General features: G+C 42.9%; 1 protein-coding gene across 2 annotated transcripts in view; it reads right to left on the bottom strand.

Annotated features, from left to right (window-relative positions):
• PSAT1 (phosphoserine aminotransferase 1) overlaps window positions 1–22,732 on the bottom strand; it is a 39,240-nt gene that overhangs the window by 2,038 nt on the left and 14,470 nt on the right. For both annotated transcript variants that reach the window (XM_006834932.1, XM_006834933.1), the window contains exon 7: window positions 9,774–9,902. In XM_006834932.1, coding sequence (XP_006834995.1) covers window positions 9,774–9,902 — 129 coding nt within the window. The remainder of the gene's footprint in view (window positions 1–9,773; window positions 9,903–22,732) is intronic.

The following is a 22,732-nucleotide window of genomic DNA, read 5'->3' as shown; positions in this document are numbered from 1 at the left end:
CTGTGCAGGTCACTATATGTTGGAACCGACTCCATGGTACTTAACAACAACAATCTTTTCAGGAGGCACACTTACAGGATAAACACTGGACTGTGAACCACAAGATCCGCGGTTCCAGCCCGGCCAGCCTCTCTGCAGGAGAAAGATGAGGCTCTCTGCTCCCGAGATTTAAAAATCTCACAAACTCTACACAGGGTTGCAATGAGTCAGAACCAACTTGATGACACTTAACAACAACAATCTTTACAAAAGGGGCCCTAGTGGTACTATAGAATAAGCACAGGACTGCTAACTGCAAAACTGGCAGTTCACATCATCAGTTGCTCCATAGTCTTTTTAACCCCCACCAAATGATTAGGTTGGACCATGCAAATAGGGTGTTAAGGACTCTAAGGCAGGAATTAGTTTTGCCATCCAGCTAGGTCTAAAAGGAGCGATCTCAAAAGCATCCTGTGTGGGGCTGTAGGATAAGAACTGGACGCAAGGTCAGCAGTTCAAACTCAACAGTCATTTCTCCGAAACCCTACACAGGGACCCTATGAGTTGGAACTGGCCTGATTGCACTTAACAACAGCATTTCAGAAGCAAGAACAGAGAATCTCAAGACCATCAATAAAGACGAACCAGGGATAATGAAAGATCCCTGTGTGGAAAGGATGTGGTAGCAGACAAACACAATGGCAGGCTTCCTGGCCCGCAGAGAAATAAATACTAAAAAGATCAGTATTTACTCCAGTTTCACAGGTGGATTTTGGGCAGGAGGCTGGCTTGCAGAATGAGGTAGCCTTTGGGCATTTATCTACAGGACTAAAGAAACTTGTACCATTTGCCCAAGTGGCTGCATGGTGAAAGGCTGAGAATTAGAAGGCATTCCTGTGGTGCAGCTGAGAGGCGCTCCTGACTGGAGAACTGAGTTGTCTCTGATCTTGAACCTTACCTGTTAACTTCCTAATAAGCCCCATCATTGTGAGTATTTTCTGTGAGTTCAGTGTGGCCATTTGAAGTAGCGTATAGTAGGAGGAATGGTGCCAGAGCAGGATAGAGAATGTTGTTGAGGGGAGACACAGCTGATCTCCACCTCATAGGAATTGACCTTGGACTGATGTGGTGTTTGTGAAGCTGGAGGAGGTCAGACATGGTTCCCCACTCTTTCTTTAGTGACGCAGCTAGCAACAACTGCCAGACATGTGCGGGTGGTTATTTTAGACCATCTGGCTCCCGCTGAATCCCCAGACGACTTCAGTCAAATGAGGGACTCGAGACTCAGCCAGCAACAGAACCACCAGCTGAGCTCCACCCAAAATCCTGACCCGAAGAAACATGAGCAAATAACACAGTTGTTGTTGGAAGTCATTAAGTTTTAGGGTGTTTTTTGCAGGCAGAAATAAGTAACTGATTCAAATAAGAACAATGTCTAGAAGCATATTAAATGCAGTGTAAGTATTTATTAAATGCAGTAAATTTGCCTTTATATTCGCAGCATCTTATGCAGGGACTACTTTGTATAATCAGAAACAAAACACAAATCCACTACTGTCTAGTAATATGACTCAGAGTAACCCTAGAAGACAGAGCAGAACTGCCTCATAGATTTCCCGAAATTGCTAATCTTTACAGAAGCAGACGGCCTCATCTTTCTTCCTCAGAACGACTGCTGTATTCGAAACACTAACCTTTCGGTTAGCAGCTGAGTGCTCTAGCCACTACAACACCAGGCCCTAGGGCTTCTAGGATGTAAGTGCCGTCACATCAGTTACAAATCATTGCAACCCTGTATAGGGTTTCCGAGGAGCAACTTGTGGGTTTGAACCACTGATTTTGGGTTCACAGTCCAGTGCGTATCCTACAGTGCCACACCAGGATGACTTAGGATGTATAACCTCGTAAAAATGGGTGATGAATGAATTTTAATCTAGAAAATAGATCAGCATTTTACTCCAGTTTTCACATTTAGAAATGAAGCAGCCATAATTACTTTCCATTGACAACCAAACGAGACAAAAAAGCATGCTATCCTGGAATAAAACTAAAGCACAACATGTGAAAACCCTCTTCCTCCCCTTTCTAAAGCATATTCTATTCTATTCTTGTACTTCTACAGGGTAGGACTAACTCATTAAAATTTAACAGCAAATAAAAACAGAGTGAGGAAGCCGCCATTAAAATTACGCTATCCCTGCAGGCGTAAGTGCTCCAGCTAACAGAAGTCCAGTGTACACCTTCCGGCAGGAGACTGTATAAAGAAACCAAATGCACATGGAGCGAAAATCCTAGCCCTCATTCTATATAAGGTGGTAGGTTTCATGGCTGACATTTACATTAAAAATTCAGAGGCTACCCTCTTTTGATATTCTGCTGCCTCGGGTACCCAATTACAAGAGTGGAGCGATATAAAGCACATCTAAGTTAAGGGACTTCTGGTGTGGCACTGTAGGATCAGCACTGGACTGCTAACCACAAGATCGGCAGTTCAAACCCAGCAGCAGCTTCAGTCGCTGTGAGTAGGAACCCATTGATGGCACTTTAACAACAAAATAACAAAGGAGTCCCTAGAAGGAGCAGTTAATACACTTAGCTGTTAACTGAAAGATTGGAGGTTTGAGTCCATTCAGAGGGATTTCAGATGAAGAGTCTGGCAATGCACTGATGAAAAATCAGCCAGAGGAAATTCTACAAAGCCCAGTTCAACTCTTAACACACATGTGATCCATCAAGAGTCGGAGTCAACCCTGACTGCAACTGGGCTTGGTTTCTCTTAACTTACGGAAAAATCTGAAGGAAGAAATAAGAATCTGTGTTTACAGTTCACCCTCCCTGCAAATTTACCCATTCTATCAAGCTCTGGTAGCATAGTGGTTACGACTCAGGCTGAAAACCGCAAGGTCAGCAGTTCAAAACTACCAGCTGTTCCATGGGAGAAAAATGAGGCTTTCTGCTCCCGTAAAGATTTACAGCCTCGGAAACCCAGTACAGGGTCGCTATGAGTCGGAACCGACTCCATGACACATAACAACAACAACAACAACAACAACATCAAGTTAACGGAGTCCTGGTGTGGCTCTGTGGGTTAATGCTCCAGACTGCAAAGCCATTTGAGCTGCAAGGTTGGTGGTGCAAGCTCGCCAGCTGCATCTCAGAAACCTTTTCCAGTGTCGCTATGGATCGGAACCAACTCAATGGCATTTAATAACAACATCAAGTAAGATTCCTGGTGTGACACTGTAGGAAAAGCACTGGACTGCTAACTGCAAAGTCAACCGTTCAAAACCACCAGCAGCTCCTTGGAAACATTACACAGGGTTACTATGAGTTGGAACCAACTCGATGGCACTTAACAACATCATCAAAGTAAGGAGCCCTAGTGGCATTGTGGGTTAAGCACTGAACTGCTAACTACAAGGTCAGTGGTTCGAACCTACCAACCATTCCTCATTCCTCAACAGAAAAGATGTGGCAGCCTGCTCCTGTAAAGATTTACAGCCTCAGAAACCCTCAGGAGCAGTTCTACCCTACCCTACAGGGTCAGATTAGACTCAATGGCATCGGGGTGGGATCAGGAATGTAAAAGTAATTCACAGCAATAACCATAACAAACAGGGATTGAAGATTAAATTTCCATACAGTAGATATTTATGTAGTACCCATGACTGTGTCTCCAAAAGAACTGGAGGGAAAAAAACGGGTTATGGGTAATTAGAGTCAGACTGCAAAGTCATTTGAACTGCAAGGTTGGTGGTTCAAGCTCATCACCTGCTCCTTGGAAACCCTATACAGGATTGCTATGGGTCAGAACTGACTTGATGGCACTTAACAACAATCTAGCAGCAAGCCAGTAAGAGGTATAGTTATAACCACAAATACTACTATTCAGAGTTAACACTTAAAGATTGCTAAGGACTGTTTCTTGGGAGAAAGAAGAGGCTTTCTACTCCCGTAAAGATTTATAGCCTCGGAAACCCTGTACAGGGTCACTATGAGTCGGAACCGACTCCACGGCACATAACAACAATAACAAGGACTGTTTCTAGTGCTTTCTACAAATTAGCCATCACAACAGCCCACGCTTGTAACTCCTGTACTACATACTCTTTATTCACCTGCATTTTCATTAAAGCCTACACCTCTCCCAACTATGGTAAGAAACATGTACATTATTACGTCCAATTTACAGACAGGGAAACTAAGATTTGGAATAGTGAAGTCACTTGCCAAAGATTACATGCTTGTTCTTGTTGTTAATTGCCACTGTGTTGGTTCTGACTCATAAGGATCCCATATAGGGTTTCTGAGGAGGGGCTGCTAGGTTTGAACTGCCACCTTGTGGTTCAAGTCGACCTTGTGTTCTAGAACTTATCCTATAGCACCACATCAGGGCTCACATGCTAGTAAGGGCAAATCAAGGCCTCCAACCCCAAACGGGCTCCAACCCCAAAAGGACTCAACTCGAGGTCAGCTATGGACTTCAGCGATGGAGGTCACTGACTTCAGCAGTTGTCCTATCTTGCACTTAGGTCACTGGGAAGCCTTCCACAGTGCTGGGACTGGTGTAAACCCCCAGCAAACCTCCCAGGGTTGTGTTGTGCCCCATGAGTAGGTGGGGGGACATGGAAGAGGGAAGGACTCATGGTGTCAGAGACAAGAAGGAAGTGCACAGGTGACACATTGCAAATTCTAGGTTGCATTATACAGTGCTGCTCATCAGAACTGGCCACCTCCCCTTTGGAAGTCACTTTGCTGAGCTCTCTCCACGATGTAAGAAAAGTGAGAATTTCCAAATGAGCACAGGAACAGCTGGTGAGTGTCGCCTGTAAACACTGAGGGAAAGCTGGGGAACAAAACAAGCTCCTCAGGAACAGCCTGAGCCCCAGATGACATTTTCTGGGCAGGCAGCCAAGGGGGCAGATGGAAATGAGATGTTCCCAAAGGACAATTTATTCTCATGAGGAAGCAGCTCTTGGCTGTTCATAAGAGATGTGGAGCTCTGGGTGCTAGGGATGATGGGGAAGAGTCAGACCCCAGGACAGAAATACCCCACTGGCTTCAGAGCAGTCGGCTATAGAGAAATGACCAGGTTGGGTGCTCATTCATGGGATTCCCGTGTTCCTTCTACGCTTTATTTTGTTTTTAATTCCCTGGATATTTTCCAGAGTTGGCATCATTCTTGCTCTCCTCTGGTTTTGTGCCTACACCTTTCCCAAGAAATACAGAGAACCCGAAGTTAATAGAAAACTTTGGTCTCCACTCCACAACAGCCTGCATGCTTCCACTCTGGCAGGTTCTCAGCATTTTGGGAGTCAGGGCAGATGGCTTACTCTTCCATGTATGCCCGAAGCCGAGGACAAGGCTGGTACAGAGTGCTTGGGAGACACTGACTGGATGGATGAAAGGATGGGTGAATGGATGAATAAGGACTAAACAGGTCCTCAGACCTTCCCAAACTTCCTTCTAATTCCACAAGCCATCCCCTCCAGGAAGCCCACTCACTCTGTTCCCTAAACACTGTGCCTTTGTGAGTTCCATTCTCCACCTTGCTAAAAGTACCTGAAAGTACTTCTGCCCTCTTCTCAAACCCAGGCCTTGACTCATCCAGCCTTATCCTGTAGTTAAGAAGAGTTCTCCCTGCTCCAAGCTCATGCCACATTCCTTAGGCTTTGACAACGAGAGGCTTCTACAGTCTGCTGCTAATTCTGCATGTTACGATGGCTCCACTAGAGGCTCAAGACCATAGGCTCAGGGCACACTAAGATCAACTGGCATAACATAGTCCATAAAGACAATGTTCTACATCCAATTTTGGTGAGTAGCAACTGGGGTCTTAAAATGTGCTTACGAGCAGCTATCTAAATGTACAACGGCTGCTCTCTTCCTTTTAGAGGTAAAAAGAATGAGGAAAATTGAAGACACATGGAAACAACATTCCAATGGCCAAATGGAACAGGTGAGCATGTCTCCACAACTCTGAGACCAGAAGAAACTGATCACTATCAGTTATCGGCCACCACTGCCAACATTTCTAAAAGGAATCACATTAGAAGGTCCTGGCTAGAGTAAGAAAAAATATAGAACAAAACTCAAAATCGTTAAAAAGACCAGGCTTACTGGTCTTTTTGATAAAAACTTGTAGAACCCCCGAGACTATGACCCCTAGCCACTCTTCATGTTTGGAAATGAATTCATCCCCGTGATTCAAATTTCAGCCAAACTCAGTAGTGGCTTCTGAGAACAATAACACCAGGAAGGCACACACCTTAAAATAATCAACCATTTGCGATCAAAAGGGCAACATTTATCCAAGGTCTAAGTTCAAAAGGGTTAAGAAAGAAGGCAGGAATGGAAATAGGAAACACAGGGAGGAAGAGGGACAAATGATAGTACACGGAGGGAGTTGCTATCAATGATATGAAACAGAATGCGTACGAATTGTTGAATGGGAAAGTGATCTGCTCTGAAAACCTACACTCAAATCACAGTCAAAAGATTTTTGGGGGGGGTTTCTTTTAAATGGCCCCAGTAAGCAAGGCAAGGTCCCTGGCTTCCCCACCCAGACACCAGGGACTAGAGCAGAAATTTCTCCAGGATCAAGACCTCAGCCTGCACTTCCCTCTATGCTGCACAGAACTGCAGAGTAGGCAAAATGCACATATGCACCCTCCCCCAAATGGCACAGGGCTCTCTGAGAGAGGAGCCCCAAGGCCAACATGTCCAACCAAGCCTGGCTCCTTCAGGGCATGTGGCCAGGTCACCATGCCAACAAGTCACAGGAGTGGGCAACAAACATTTGAGGGCAGAGGTGGCATCAACAGGCTGCTAAGAGTCCACACAATACACCCTTGACGCTCATGGGTGGTTCTGCTGACGCATTCGGAGGTCTTGATTAAAAAACACAATTCTAAGCTAAGGTTGCAGCAGCATTTCTTCTTTTCCCCACAAGGCTCACTGATTTCTCAAAGATCAGACAAATCTTTAGAGTATTCTCAACCAGATTTTGTTTTTGTTTTTTTTTTTCTGTTTTGTTAGTTACAACAAAATTGAATCCCCAAAAGTTAAAACTGCTAAGAAGGAGGTGGTGTTGATAACTGAGCATAAATGTTTATGTGTGCAGATGAAGCACATGTTTAAAACACGCACATATTCATGCACAGGTACATGTGTGCACATATACACACGTAATGGAAAGTTTGTATACCTATGCCTACTTTGAAGGCAAAGCACTTGAAGATATTTACAGTTTCTCTGTGTGCCAGATCTTCTCCTTAGTTATTTCACACACGGCATTTTGGTGAAAGACGTATTGTGAGTTGTTAGGTGCCATTGAGTCAGTTCCGACTCACAGAAACCCTATGCAGAACAGAATGAAACACTGCCCAGTCCTGCGCCATTCTCACAATGGTTACACTTGAACCCACTGCTGCTGCTACTGCATCAATCCATCTCATTGGAGGTCTTCCTCTTCTTTGCTGACCCTGCATTTTACCAAACATAATGTCCTTCTCCAGGGACTAGTCCCTCCTGATAATATGTCCAAAGTATGAAAGATGAAGTCTTGTCATCCTCACTCTAAAGAACGTTGGACTGTACTTCTTACAAGAAGTAAGTTTGTTCTTCTGGCAGTCTATGATACTTTTAATACTCTCCTCCGAATAGAACTCAAATGCATTGATTCTTCTACTGTCTTCCTTATTCACTGTCCAACCTTCACATGCATAAGAGGCTATTAAAAATACTATGGCTTGGGTCAGGTGCACGTTAGTCCTCAGACTATGTTTAAAGAAATTTAAAGAAATCTATGTAGCAGATTTGTCTAAAGCAATATGTCTTTTGATTTTTTGACTGCTGCTTACATGAGTGTTAATAGTGAATCCAAGCAAAATGAAATCTTTGACAACTTCATCTTTCTCCATTAAGTCATGATGTTATTATATATTGACCCAATGGTGAGGATTTTTGTTTTCTTTACATTGAGATGCAACCTATACTGAAGACTGTGGTCTTTGATCTTTATCAGTAAGTATTTTAAGTCCTGTTTGTTTTCAGCAAGCAAGGTTGTATAATCTGCATATCACAGGCATCCAATCCTGATGCCACATTCTTCTTTATATCATCCAGCTTTGCAGATATTTGCTCAGCATACAAATTGAATACGTATGATGAAAGAATACAGCCCTGACATACACCTTTCCAATTTTAAACCATTCAGTGTCCCCTTGTTCTGTCTGAATGACTGTCTCTTCATCTAGGTACAGGTTCCTCATGAGCACAATCAAGTGTTCTGTAATACCCATTCTTTGCAATGTTATCCATACCTTGTCATGATCCACACAGTCAAAAGCCCGTAGTCAATAAAGCACAAGTAAACATCTTTCTGGTATTCTCTGCTTTCAGCCAAGATCAATCTGACATTAACAACGATATCCTTCATTTCACATCCTCATCAGAATCCAGCTTGAACCTCTGGCAGTTCCCTGTCAATGTACTACTGTAATTATCTTTAGCAAAATTTTACTTGCACATGATATTATCTGATGATTTCCACATTCCATTGGGTCACCACTCTTTAGAATGTGTGCACGTATGGATCTCATCCAATTGGTTGACCAGCTAACTGTCTTCCAAAATTCTTGGCATAGATGCATTAAATGAAAACCCCCAAAAGATGTGTCCAAGTTCTAGGCTATGGAATCTGTGCATATAAATTTATTTGGAATAAGGATCTTTGGGAATGAAATTAAGGTAAGGATCTTGAGGCAATATCACCCAAAATTATGAGGAAGCCCCTAAATCCAATGGTAAATGCCATTCTAACAGGTAGAAGAAGACACACACAATGATAAGACCACCTGAAGAAGAGGCAGATACTGGAGTGATGCAGCCACAAGCTAAGAAACCACCAGAAATTGAAAGAGATACAGAAGGATTCTGCCCTAGAGTCTCTGGAAGGAGCAGAGCCGTGCTGGCCCCTTCCTTTTGGACTTCTGGTCTACAGAACTGTGAGAGACAAAAATTAGGTCACTCAATTTGTGGTCTTTTGTTACCACAGCCCAATGAAAACAATACAAAGTCCATACATTTCCTATGCCCCTCTGACCCTGTTGTCACTACCTATTCATTCATCATTTAGTCACAAAAATATTTAACTAGGGCTCAATTACTCATCCTACAGCCAATCCTATTCATAGACAGTAGGCCTGGGTTGGGAATGTTTGGGCTGTATTAAGCGACGCCGAGAAATTTCTTAACCTTGAGAAGGTGACCAGGAGCGTATTCATACCAAGTGTTGCCTGTGGGAACAAGTTGAGAGCTTCCAGCAAGGAGGCATGCTTTTTTCTCAAGTGGCAAACAGAGGGAGGACAGAGTGAGAGAAAGGTCCAACCCAGTGCTTCCCAAGGAAAACACGGGATATGACAGACAGGTTCCCAGAAAGACAGGTTCCAAAGCGGGGCACTGTGGGGGTGGGGACACAAAGAAGAGCTCACTCCTCATACTCAGGGGGCCCAGGGAGCATCCAAGCTCACAAGCACTTCACTGTCTCAGGGAAAAAGGAAATGTGCCCACTTCTATAAAAGTACACAGTACATACATATAACATAACTTCAGTCCTGGTGTAGTGCTGTAGGATCAGCACTGGAATATTAACCACAAGGTCTGCAGTTCAAACCCACCAGCTACTCCTTAGACACTCTCCATAGGGTTGTTATGAGTTGGAACTGACTTGATGGCACTTAACAACAATATTCACAAGAGACAAAATGTGAGATAAAAATCCGTCGACTTACACATAGAACCCTTGAGAGTTATCGATGATGTCGTAAATCATTTGAGATTTGACGATGCTGAGTTTCTCCATGGCTGCTGCGCCACCATTGTTCTTAATCCACTCCAGAACCAGGCCCATGACATAGATGCTACAAAACAGGGGACAAACAAAACCCGTTTAACTGAGTGTTGAAATAAGAGAATTTTTAAAACAGACATGAACACGTGAGAAAGAGCCAACAGGAAAACAGCCCAGCTCTCTTGGAACTGGAGGAAGACATGGAGAATAAGGGTTTCCTTTGGAGATGAAAATGTTCTGGTTGGACAACACTGCGAATGTACTAGAGACCGCAGAATCAAACACTTAAAATAGTTTAAATGTAGGGGCAACTGTTTGGGTAAAGGATGATGGGAAAATACCATGATCCAGCCTCCTCATATGAAAATGGATGGTGATGCTTGCATAATCAGATGAACATAATTAATTTCACTAAACACAGGAAAAAAATGTTGAAATGACAAGTGCTTTATTATATTTGATTTATCACAATAAACTTCTATAATTTCTTTTAAATAAATGGTAAAATTCTGCTGAAGACAATTTTTTTAAAAAGGGTTGCAGCAGTATATAGACAGGGAGCTACCAGGAATTTAAATCGGATTCAGAAGCGGACATGGGACAACGGATATCATTGCTAACATCAGATGGCTCTTGGCTGAAAGCAGAGAATACCAGAAAGATATTTACTTGTGTATTTTACCATAAAACAAACAAACTTGAGGTCCTCTCCACAGCCTCAGATACTAGTTCCATGACTATACTTAACACTAGGTCCTGCTGGCTTTGAATTATTAACTCACCCTGCCTACCTCCCTGTGAGATTCAAACACTTGAAACTGCAGAGACTAATGGTTACGGATCATACCAGTGGCCTCAGGCTCCGCTACCAGCAGCCTGTCAAAGCAGGTTTGTGTGCTGCTGTGGTACTGAGAACACTGGGATATTGAATAGGTCTCTTCTAGCCATAGTCTTTGTAATGCTAAGAAGACTTTTTCCTGATGGGTCTTGGTCAGAAAAGGTGGGGGAAGATGCTGACGGATTCTATGATTCAGTTGTGAGTGATGGTTAACAGGGTTAACTGTGATTGGTCAATTTTGCCATCCTGCTGGGTAATAAAAAGAGCCCTGATAGCACAGTGGGTTATACACTAGGCTGATAACCACCAGGTCAGCAGTTTGAATCCACTAGCCACTCTGTGGGTGGAAAACAAGGCTTTCTGCTCCCTCAGAGATTTATAGCCTCAGAAAACCTACACAGAGTTGCTATGAGTCAGAACCAACTCAACAGCACACAGCAATAGCAGCAGCAGGATATAAAATGAGCCATCTCAAAAGCATGATGGGGAAATCACACTACCAACAAGAAAGAAGAGCCAGAAGTTCAGTGGATCCTTTGGACCTAGATATCCCAGTGCATTGAACCTCCTCAATCCAAGGACAGAAAGCTGTGACACCAAAGAAGCATCAGAGAAGTAGCAGGCACAAAACCAAGGGTTAGGGCACAAGAGAGTGGTGAGCTTCCTAGCCATGGAGTGAGTAAAGCTGAGTGCCTGTGGGCAGGAGGCTCACTTGTGGAGTGGGATGTCTCCAGGCACTAAATTAGGGGAGCTAGGTTTGCTGACCCACAAAGCTAGAGCCGAGGGCCTCCAACCTGAGACTTATAGTGGGGTGGTATGCCCTGTGAGCATTTATCAGCAGTCCTAAAAGAGTTCTGTAGCATTGCTGGAGCAGGACAGATGCCAGGCCAAGGGGCCGAGGGCCACAGAGCTGCCTGCCTGCTGGCATACCCAAGAGACATCTGTCCTGATCGAAAGAACTGCCCTGAGCATGTCTAATCCTGAGCTATAACCTGTTAATGTCCCTAAAAAAACTCATTATCATAGTATGGTGTCTAAGTTAACCATTACAATGAATTATCAAACCTAGCTGAAAGGTAGAAAGTGACTGATAAGCACTGGACTGCTAAGCACAAAGCTGGTGGTTTAAAAACCCACCAGCCACTCCTCAGAAATCCTATATAGAGTTCCTATGAGTCAGAATTCCTATCAAAGACAGTTAATACCGCTATTATTCAAATTTACACACCAATCACTTAAGTCAGTGATGATAAAATTGAAGAATTCTACCAACTTCTTCAGTATGAAACTGATCAAGCATGCAAACAAGAGTTCTGATAATTATTGGTAATTGGAATGTGAAAGTTGGAAACAAGCAGAATGGATCAGCAGTTGGAAAATATGGTTTGGTGATACAAATGATGCTGGAGAACAATGACAGAATTTTGCAAGATTAGTGATTTATTCGTTGCAAATACCTTTTCTCTCAACAACACAAAAGGTGACTATACACATGGACCTCACCAATGGAATACACAGTTATCAAATTGACTACATTTGTGGAAAACGATGATGGAGTAGCTTAATAACATCAGTCAAAACAAGACCAGAAGCCAATTGTGGTATAGACCATCAATTGCTCATATGCAAGTTCAGGCTAAAGCTGAAGAAAACTAGAACAACTCCATGAAAGTAAAATATGACCTTGAATGTAGCCCACCTATATTTAGAAACCACCTGAAGGACAGATTTGATGCATTAAACTAATGACTGAAAACCAGAAGAGTTGTGGGATGACACCAAGAGCATCATACATGAAGAAAACAAAAGGTCACTAAAAAGACAGGAAAGGGGAAAAAAAGACAAACAGAAATGTTAGAAAACTCTAAGGCTTGCTTTTGAGCCTGAAGAGAATGCAAGAAATTAGGAAGAAAAACAGGTGCACAGAAAATGTCAAGGGGCAGCTGGAGAAGATAAAGTATTATAATGAAATGCACAAAGACCTAGAGTTAGAAAACCAAAAGGGAGGAACATGCTTAGCATTTCTCAAGCTGAAATAACCGAAGAAAATATTCAAGTCTTGGATTGCAATATTGAAGGATTCTATGGACAAAATACTGAAAGGCACCGAATCATCAAAAAAAATATGGAAGGAATACATAAAGTTACTATACCAAAGGAATTGGTGGATGTTCAAGTATTTCAAGAAGTAGCATATGGTGAATAACCACTGGTTCTGAAGGTATTAGCAAAAAATAAAGCTCCACCCTTCCAAGACTACTCAAGGGGAATACATGAGCAGGCATGTGGTCTCACTGGTGACCACGTTAGTCGCCGATAAGGAGAAGTGGGGGGAAAACAGCAATGAAGTTGTGAGCTAAGTCCGACCATGTTCAATAGACTCCTGTGAACTCGGGGGGAGATCTGGTTGGCCAGCAGTATGGCAAGACCTGGGGACTTCTGGGCCCAGAGACAGTGACATAGCCACAGAGGACTAGAGCAGATAGTGAAGTGTCCAGCTCATATGAAATGAGGGGAGATGCACAAGAACACCCATACTTGCAGATAGTACCCACTTGATCTGGCTTCAATTTCAATGGCTGGATGATCAGAACTCAACTAGAAGAAGAAAGAAGAGTTAAAAAAAAAAAAGTTATCTGCTGCAATTTGATGAACTTGACCTATACTTATGGATGAGTAGCACAAAAAAGGGAACATATCTTTACAGTGAGTATCATTCCCAACCCCTCGCTCGGTACACAGGGTTGACAGGAAGGGCAACTTAGACATTGGATACCCAAAATGGGGGGGAGGGGGGAGAGAGCTACAAAGGCAAGAAGTGACTGGCTTACAAACTTTCAAGACGGAGCCTAGTTCCAGAGTACAAGGGAAGGTAGAACCTCTACTAAGTCGTTTCCAATGTGTTGGAGGTGGGAGAGATGAAAGGAGATGGGGATAAGAATCTTGTGGTACAATAGTGAATAATTGCTATCAGGACAGACTGTGAGGGTTGGAAATGTAAAGGTAGACATTCTGTAGCAAAAGGAGGGGCATCATTGACTTTGCAGTCCAGGAGCAGAGGTCCCTGGGACCATCAAGGGAGACGAGTGGAGTGCGGGACCCTACCCAGAGAAGCAGTGACACCAAAGATGGAGGCAGAGACAATGACATGGAGAGATGGAGCAGCTGAGGACTCTGGACTCAGGGAGGGAGAGGGGCTGTGTGCTGACGGCTGAGGGGTAGGCTTGTGGGGTGTACCCTTTGGTTGTTTGGTGATGCATGGAGGGGATTGTAATCATTGCAGTGAAACAAAATACGATAGGATGAATGTAAAGCTGGTGTTCTCCCATATAAACAATCACATAATTCACAATAAAAACTTACAAAAAAAGAAGTGGCTGGTGGGTTTGCTGCAAACCTTATCAGATTCATAGTTGAGTGCTTATCCTGCAACTTTAAACACAGACAGTGCTTTATTCATTTTTGGAGCTTCAAGACATGCAAGAGTCATGCACACAGTAGGCCTTCCTTCTATGTAGCTATCTGTATCCACTTATCTACTTATTCATTTATGTATTGATTTCTTTGCAAAATCTGAATAGTCATTAAATTGTTAATTGTTGAAAATAAAAAATAAGGCTCCAGAAGTTGATGGAACTGTTTTACCAAACTGACGCAGCACTGTAGGCACTCTGTAGTCTATGCCAAGAAATTTGGAAGATGGCTACCAGGAAGAGATTGAAAGAGATCCATATTTGTGCCCATTCCAAAGAAAGGTGACCCAACAGAATGTGGGATTCGTCAAACAATATCATTAATAATATCACAAGCAAGTAAATTTCTGAAGACAATTTTTTTAAAAGGGTTGCGGCAGTACATTGACAGGGAGTGGCCAGAAATTCAAGCTGAATTCAGAAGAAGATGCGGAATGAGGACTATCATTGTGACATCAGATAGACGGATCTTGGCTGAAAGCAGAGAATACCAGAAAGATGTTTGCTTGTGCTTTATTGACTGCAAAGGCATACAATTGTGTGGCTAATAGCAAACTATGGATAAAACTGCAAAGGATGGTTATTACTCATGATTGTACTCATGAGGTACCTATATACAGACCTTGTTCGAATAGAACAAGCGGATACTGAATGGAAATCAGGAAAGGTGTATGCAGGGTCATATCCTTTCACCACCATACTTATTCAATCTATACATTGAGCAAATAATCTGAGAAACTGGATTATATGAAGAAGAATGTAGCATCAAGATTGGATGAAGACTCATTAACAATCTGTGATATGCAGATGATACAACCTTGCTTGCTAGAAATGAAGAGGACTTAAAATATTTACTGATGAAGATCAAAGACTACAGTCTAAAGTATGGATTGCACCTCAATGTAAAGAAAACAAAAATCCTCACAACTGAATCAGTAAATACCATCATGAAAAGCAGAAAAAAACATTACCTCAATAACTACAATTCACAAATCTTGCTAAGATCATGCATTACCACATCACTTTTTTTCTTTAAAGAAATTCAAAGTATATCCTGTGCACTAGGGCTTAAAAAGCAGGTCGGAAGTTTCCCAGGAAAACTCTCTCTGGCTGTTCTAAAGATTCCCTGCAGAACTTCTGGAGTTTTCCCCAGAATGGGTGGGTTGCCTGAAGGGCTAGAATACAGTATCTGGCACCCAGCAGGTGACTCTGATAAATGATAGATGTTGTTGTTGTTATTAATTGCCATCGAGTGGATTCTGGCCCATAGCGCCCCTGTATAGGGTTTCTGAGGAGCAGCTAGTGAACTTGAACTTCTGACCTTGCAGTTCAATGGGCTTTGCAGTCTGGCGCATTTACCACAGCGCCACATAGTAGGAAGTTTAACAATATGTGCTGCAGGCCAAAACACAATTACTCAAGAGCAGGGATGGGACAGTAATCACAGAGAGCACTTTTCCCAAAGCAAAGCCTCCAAAGCTGGTTCCAACCACACTCTGGCAGTCCCCAAGCTAAATCCTGAGAATAGGGTCCACACAAGATCCCATTTTGATAAGAAAGGCTCTTTGGTTTTATATTTTTATTAGTTACTTTAACTCATCCTGCAGCTAACAAAATTTATACTTGTGGGTTCAATTAGTTATGGCAAATAAAAAATGCTTTGTAGAGGGAAAAGGAAAGTTTGGGCATCTTTGTTCTACTTGGGCTTCATTTGAAGCTGTAGGGTCAAGCAGAATGACACTGTGGGCCTTTATTCCACACCAATTCAGTGCTCAGAGTTACAAAGCAACTATTCGAAGGCTGTTTATCCAGCACAGTTAAAATAAACTTCCCAGGCCCTACTGTCCTTCAGTTTTGATAAAAAATAGAAAAGGACATCTTTTCAAACAAGAAACCTATTCAAGGACTTCATGTGACACAAAGTTCTGAAGTGTCCTGATTGAGGAGGGTATATGCACAAATGTCTCCCTTTAGAGACTGTTCTCAAGAATGGCTACAGTTTTCTCATCTTGAATGCTTAAACATTACAAATAAGCTCTATACATTTCAGGGCAAATCCATACACACACACCCCACAAGGTCACGAACTGGACCTTTGTGATCCATACATATGGTTTCCATTGGCTGGTTTTCAGAAGCAGATTTCTTCCTAGTCCATTAGTCTGAAAACACCACTGAAACCTGCTTAGCATCATAGCAACACACAAACCTCCACGGACAGAGGAGCAATGGCGGCTCATGAGCTGCACTGCTGGGAATCGAACCCAGATCTCTCACATGGAAGGCGAGAAGTCTACCACTGAGTCACCAGTGGCCTCATCACAGATTTATAGCAATTCCTCAATTATATAAAACTTTTTGTCCTTTTTTTTTTTTCCTGGCCCTGTGACTCTACATAACACCAGGTCTTGCTTTAAAAAAAAAAAAAAGACAAAATAAGTGCAAGCTGAGTGGAGGGTATGGTGGTGATGAATAATCCAAGGATCAGCATACCTTTAATGCAGTGTCTTCACCTACAAGCACTGGAATGTGAACCCACCAGCTGCTCTTCAAAAACCCCATACTGCCTTCACATAAAAAATCACGTCTATCCCCTCTGTACACAGGGTTGATAGGGACGGGCAACTTAGGCAATGTCTACCTAAAATGGGGGGAGGGGAGCATAAAGGCTTGAAGTGACTGGCTTATAAATTTTCAAGAGGGAGATTAATTTCAAAATGTACGGGGAAAAGTAGAATTTCCACTGAACAGTTTTCATTTTGTCTCGATGAGTCTGGTAAAAGGAGATGGGGATAGGATTCTTATGATTCAATAGTGAGCAACTATTACCATGACTAATTGCGATTGTCACAACTGTAAAGGTAGAAGTTTTGTAGCATAAAGGAGGGAGTAGTTAATCTTACATTCCACAAACAAAGGACCCTAGGACCATCAAGGGAGAAGATCATGAGCAGAATGTAGGACCCTATCCAGAGAAGCAGTGACACCAGAGATGGAGGCAGAGATGAGGATATGGAAAGAAGGAACAGCTGAGGACTCATGAAAAGAGAACAGGAGGCAGGCTTTCTGGATGTGTCCTTTGATTGTTGAAATGATGATATATTCCTGAATGTTTTGTATATATCAATTTTTAAAAAAACAGAAGAAACAGAAGCAAATACTGTTAAATGATGATGCATGGAGGGGATTCAATCATTGAAATGAAACGATAAGTATAAAGCCAATGTTCTCCCATGTAAACTATCACTCAATTAACAATAAAAGCTTTAAAAAGGAAAACAAAAAAACAACCTTGTACAGGGTCACTATGAGTCAGAATCGACTCAAGAGCACTTAACAGAAACAACAATCAAATAGTAACACTGATGACATCTCTGAGGTGGTCTCAGTCACCACTATTCCAGTCTGTCCGGAAAGGAAACTTTGCTGCTCTGCTCATTTTTCTGACTCAGCCTCTTCTCGGCCAGGAAAGCTGTCCTCTCCCCAGTGGAGAGGCTGCCTGAGAGCTCAAGGCATGGAGGACTGGAAGGAAGTGCTCCTAGGAAGATGTCACTCCTTTGACAATGCCAGGCTGAGGGTCTGCTTTCATAGTTTCCATCATAGACTTCTCACCCTAATATTAACAAATGGCATTTAAAAAAAGGTGTCGTTACTGATTAGAATACCTAAAAGGGGTTCTGGAACCTGCCCAGTGAAATAGGCTTCTTGAGGAGTCTTTGCAGAGTATAGGACCTTAGATGGACTCCTGAGCCCCATCCAGAACCTTCTGAGGTGGGGCATTCCCACTAGAAAAGACAAGCAGACCTTCCTGGAACAGCTAGAGCAACAGAAGATACATCTTCAAAGAAAGATCAACAGGAAAAATCTAAAACAAAAATGGCAGTCTGATTGGCTATTATAAGAACAAGCAAGATGTTAGCCAGGGAGCCATCAAGGCAAACAATAAAGTCCCTTCAGGATAAACCCCCCTCCAAGACTGAAACTCAAAGGGAACACATGAGCAGGCATCTAAACTTGCTGGCACCACGTGGGTCTACTGGTGAGTGGAAGAGGGGAAAAGGCAGCAATGAAGAAATGGGCTGAGTTCAACCACATTCCATAGACTCCCGTTGACCTGGAGATGAGAGAGAGAGAGAGAAGAGGAAGAGCTGGTTGGTCCAAAGTGTGGTGAGACCTGAGGGCTCCTGAGCCCATGGACAAGGACATAGCCACAGAGGCCTAGAGCTGAGAGTGAAGCAACCAACTGATATGAAGTGAGAGGAGACGCACAAGAATGCCCAAACTTGCAGACAGTACTCATTTGACTTAGCCTCAAAGGCTTAATAATCAGAATTCGACTAGAAGATGCCATGAGGCAGACTTGCAGAACGTGCCCTTTGGTTGTTTAAATTATTACATATTCCTGAGTGTTTTTGTGCACACCCCCCTCCAAACAAAACAAAACAAAACCAGAGGGAATGGAAGCAAATCCTGTCGGAATTATGATGCACGGAGGAGATTGTAATTGTAATCACTGCAATGAAACGATGGTGTAAAGCCACTGTTCTCCCATGTAAACTATCACTCAGTTCACAATAAAAACTTAAAAAAAAAAAGAAAGTTTTGTTAAATGTGCTTAAGAATAACTGTTGGAGAAGGGGCCCTCTAACTGCAACCCTCAGGCTATGCCCTGATCACACTTCACAGACAGTGCTCTCTGCCCTCTCACCCCCTCATCCCCTACTTCCCACTTCCTTAGTTAATGGTAACCTTGGTCTCACCTGACTGGCAGGCAGGCCCAGAACCCATGTTCTTACAGGCAGGCATGGCAATCTCCTGACACCTCCTACCACAGTGTGACCGGTAGGCATTGGTGCTTTTCCATTGCCAAGAATCCCAGAGGGAAACAGCCAATGAGAGCACTGAGAATCACTTGCCACCCCCTCAAATCCTTTATGTGCATTTTAGAAACATTTTCAATGGGGACTAAAACACAGTGAGGTTTACAGGTTACGAGGAAAGTTAAGGAGTTCTGGTGTGGCATTGTAAGATAAGCACCGGACTGCTAACTAAAAGGTCAGTGGTTCAAACCCACCAGTCCCTCGCTCCTCAGAAACCCTATGTGGGTTGCTATGAGGCAGAACTGACTGGATGGCACTTAACAACAATAACAAGAGTTACTCAGCAACTAGAATATGCTATTTGCTGAGGGACATGGTGGCCCAAAATGGAGAGCTGCTCTGCATCACGGGAGCTGTGAGGAAAGCCAAGGGAAATTTCCGTCCGCATTCTAAGTTTGAAAACCACTCTCTTTTTTCCCAGGGAAAGTTATGTGGCTAGATGAAAGAGTTCTGAAAAGACTGTGACCCAGATGGAACCACTGACTGCATACTCAAGTCCCCTCATTTTAGAAAGGTCTCATCTCTCACAGATATATTCTGTTAAATGGGAAAGATGGAGTCACTATTTTCCTAAGACTAAATCCTTTGAATACAAACAACTCCATGCTGGGAATTTTGCTTGGGAATAGGAGTATATAGCAGGGCACAGAGGGTACACAGCCCATCTCTGGAAGCCAGGCTGCCATGGGTTAAATCCCAGCTATGCTGTTAGAATTTGGGAACAGGGGAAAATCTACTGAGGAAACTACTGGAGCAGTGGAAAAACAGCAATGGGAAAAGATCAATAAAACCATAAAATAATCCTCAAAATACAAAGAAAAGAGGAGCAGGATGTGAACAAGAGACTGAATCTATCTCTTTGTCAGGCAAGTAGGATATAAATGAGATAAGAGAAAACAAAATTATCTCCTTGTTTTTTCAAGTGGGTTTGTGAGCCCTCCCTCCCTGTCCAACTACACAGTGGGTGTTGTTAACATTAACCTGCCCCTTAAACAGTTTTCAGCACAGGCACAAAACTGGTCATATCAAGTATCCCAGATGCCTCTGCAATGGAATTCATCTTGACACCATCATGGATGCCAGATGTGTGTGCTCATTGTTGTTGTTAGGTGCTATCAAGTCGGTACCAACTCATGTTGTTGTTGTCAGGTTCCATCGAGTTGGAACCGACTCATAGCGACCCCATGCACAGCAGAACGAAACAATGTCCGATCCTGGGCCAACCTCACTACCACTGCCACACTTGACGCCATCAATGATGTCACCTGGCTGATCCATCTCGTTGGGGGTCTTCCTCTTTTTCTGTGACCCTTCACCTTACCCAGCATGACATCCTTCTCCAGCGACTGTTCTCTCCTGACAATATGTCCAAAGTATGAGAGACAAAGTTTAGTCATCTTGGCCTCCAAGGAGCACTCTGGCTGCACTTCTTCCAAAACAGATCTGTTGGTTCTTTTGGCAGCCTATGGTACTTTTAGTATTCTCCTCCAACATCACAATTCAAAGGCATCAATTCTTCTACGATCTTCCTTATTCACTGTCCAGCTTTCGCTTCCATACAAGGTTATTGAAAATACTATGGCTTGGGTCAGGCGTACCTTAGTCCTCAAGGTGACTCATAGCCACCCTATATGCACAACTCACAGCCTCCCTATATGCACAACTCATAGCCTCCCTATATGCACAACAGAACGAAACACTGCCCAATCCTGAGCAACCTCACAATCACTGCTGTACTTGAGTCCATTGCTGCTGCAATGATGTCAATCCATTTGTTAAGGGCACATCTTTTTCTTCTACCCTGCACTTTACCATGTACCATGCATGATGTCCTTCTCTAGGGACTGGTCCCTCCTTATAACATGTCCAAAATATGAGAGACAAAGTCTGACCATTCTGGCTTCTAAGGAATATTCTGACTATACTTGTTTGTTCTTTTGGTGACCCATGGTTTCAAAGGTCTCCTCCAACACCATAACTCAAAGGCATCAGTTCTATGGTCCTCCTTATTCTTTGTCAAACTTTCACATGCATGTTAAGATAATGAAAATACCATGGCTTGGGTCAGATGCACCTAAGTCCTCAAATTGGTATCTTTGCTCTTCAACACTTTAAAAACATCTTGTGCAGCAGATTTGCCTAATACAGTATGTCGTTTGATTTCTTGACTGCTGCTTCCATGAGTGTTAATGGTTGATCCAAGAAGAACGAAGTCTTTGACAACTTCAGCTTGGGAAAAAGTGTGCATCATGGGAAAAAGGGAGAGAGGAAATATACAAACAGGAAAGCCAGCCTCCCTGAAATTGAAACAACCGCCTGTAAATACATGTCAGGCTGTATGCAGCAAGAGGCTGTCACTTATGGCACATCTCCCCCAAAGGTGTGGCTGTGGGTTAATGTACTGGACTGCAAAATTGGGTTGAACTGCAAGGTCGGCAGTTCAAGCTCACTAGCTGCTCCTCAGAAACTCTATACAGGGTCGCTAGGAGTCGGAATCAACTGGACGGCCCTTAACAATAATGATAAACCTCTCAGGTGTGGCACTGTGGATTAAAGTACTAGACTGCAAGGTTGGTTTGAACCACAAGGTCAGTGGCTCAAACTTCGCAGCCACTCCTCGGAAACCCTCTACAGGATCGCTATGAGTCAGAATCGACTTGACGGCACTTCACCATCAACATACTATATTTCATGACTTTCTAGTCTACTGTAGCCCAACCCGGTATTAATGGCATTACCAAAAATATGAACTGAGCGTAGAATAGTATCTACTAGGTAGGGTTGTTGGGAAGACTAAGAAAATGGTTTGCAATTGACAACTAACCTAAAGAAGGTTGACAGTTGAAACCCACCCAATAGCATCATTGGGGAAAATGCCTGTCAATCTGCTTCCATAAAGATCACAGCCAAGAAAACCCTACAGTGCAGCCCTATTCAACACACGGGGTTACCATGAATCAAAACTGACTTGAAAGCAATGGTTAAAAATAAAGTATCGATATCCACAGATAAATGTAAAAACCTTCCCTAAAAGCCGAGATTGTAAATTCCAAAATGGCAAAGTTTTGCCCCACCAAAAAAAAGCCAAAGAGGATAGAGAGAAACACTGTTGACAGATGATGTATGGAGGGGATTATAATCAATGTAATGAAACAAGTCATATGAATGGTTGAATGTGAAACTGATGATGTGCCCTGTAAACTCACTCAATCCACAATAAAAACCTTTAAAAAAATAAATAAATAAAGTATCATTGTTTACATCATAACTCATAGCTTCCCTGGGAAGATAAATCCATAAACTGTAACATTTCCACTAACTACATTAACTAGAATCCCTGAGGATATAAACAGTTAAGCACTTGACTGCTAAAATAAAGGATGGAGGTTTAAGTCCACGCATAGCCCTCTTGAAAGGAAGGCTTAGCAATCTACTTTCAAAAAACTCTATGGAACACAATTCTCCACATACATACATGAGGTCACCATGAGTTGGAGGCAACTCAACTGCAACTGGTTAAATGCATTGATTTTATCAACTCAACCCTCACAACTACCTAATGAAGATGGTACTACTGTTATTTATTCCCGGAGAAAACTGCTGCCCAGATTGGTTAAGTGACTTGACCAAAGCCGCACAGCTAGTCAGCAGTAGGATTTCTCAGACAGTTGTTAGGTGTGAGGGGTCATGAAGATCTTAAGAAACTACC

This window comes from Chrysochloris asiatica, unplaced genomic scaffold (genome assembly GCF_000296735.1).
Source record: "Chrysochloris asiatica unplaced genomic scaffold, ChrAsi1.0 scaffold00014, whole genome shotgun sequence".
NCBI lineage: Eukaryota > Metazoa > Chordata > Mammalia > Afrosoricida > Chrysochloridae > Chrysochloris > Chrysochloris asiatica.
This window is presented reverse-complemented; position numbering and strand designations above follow the sequence as displayed.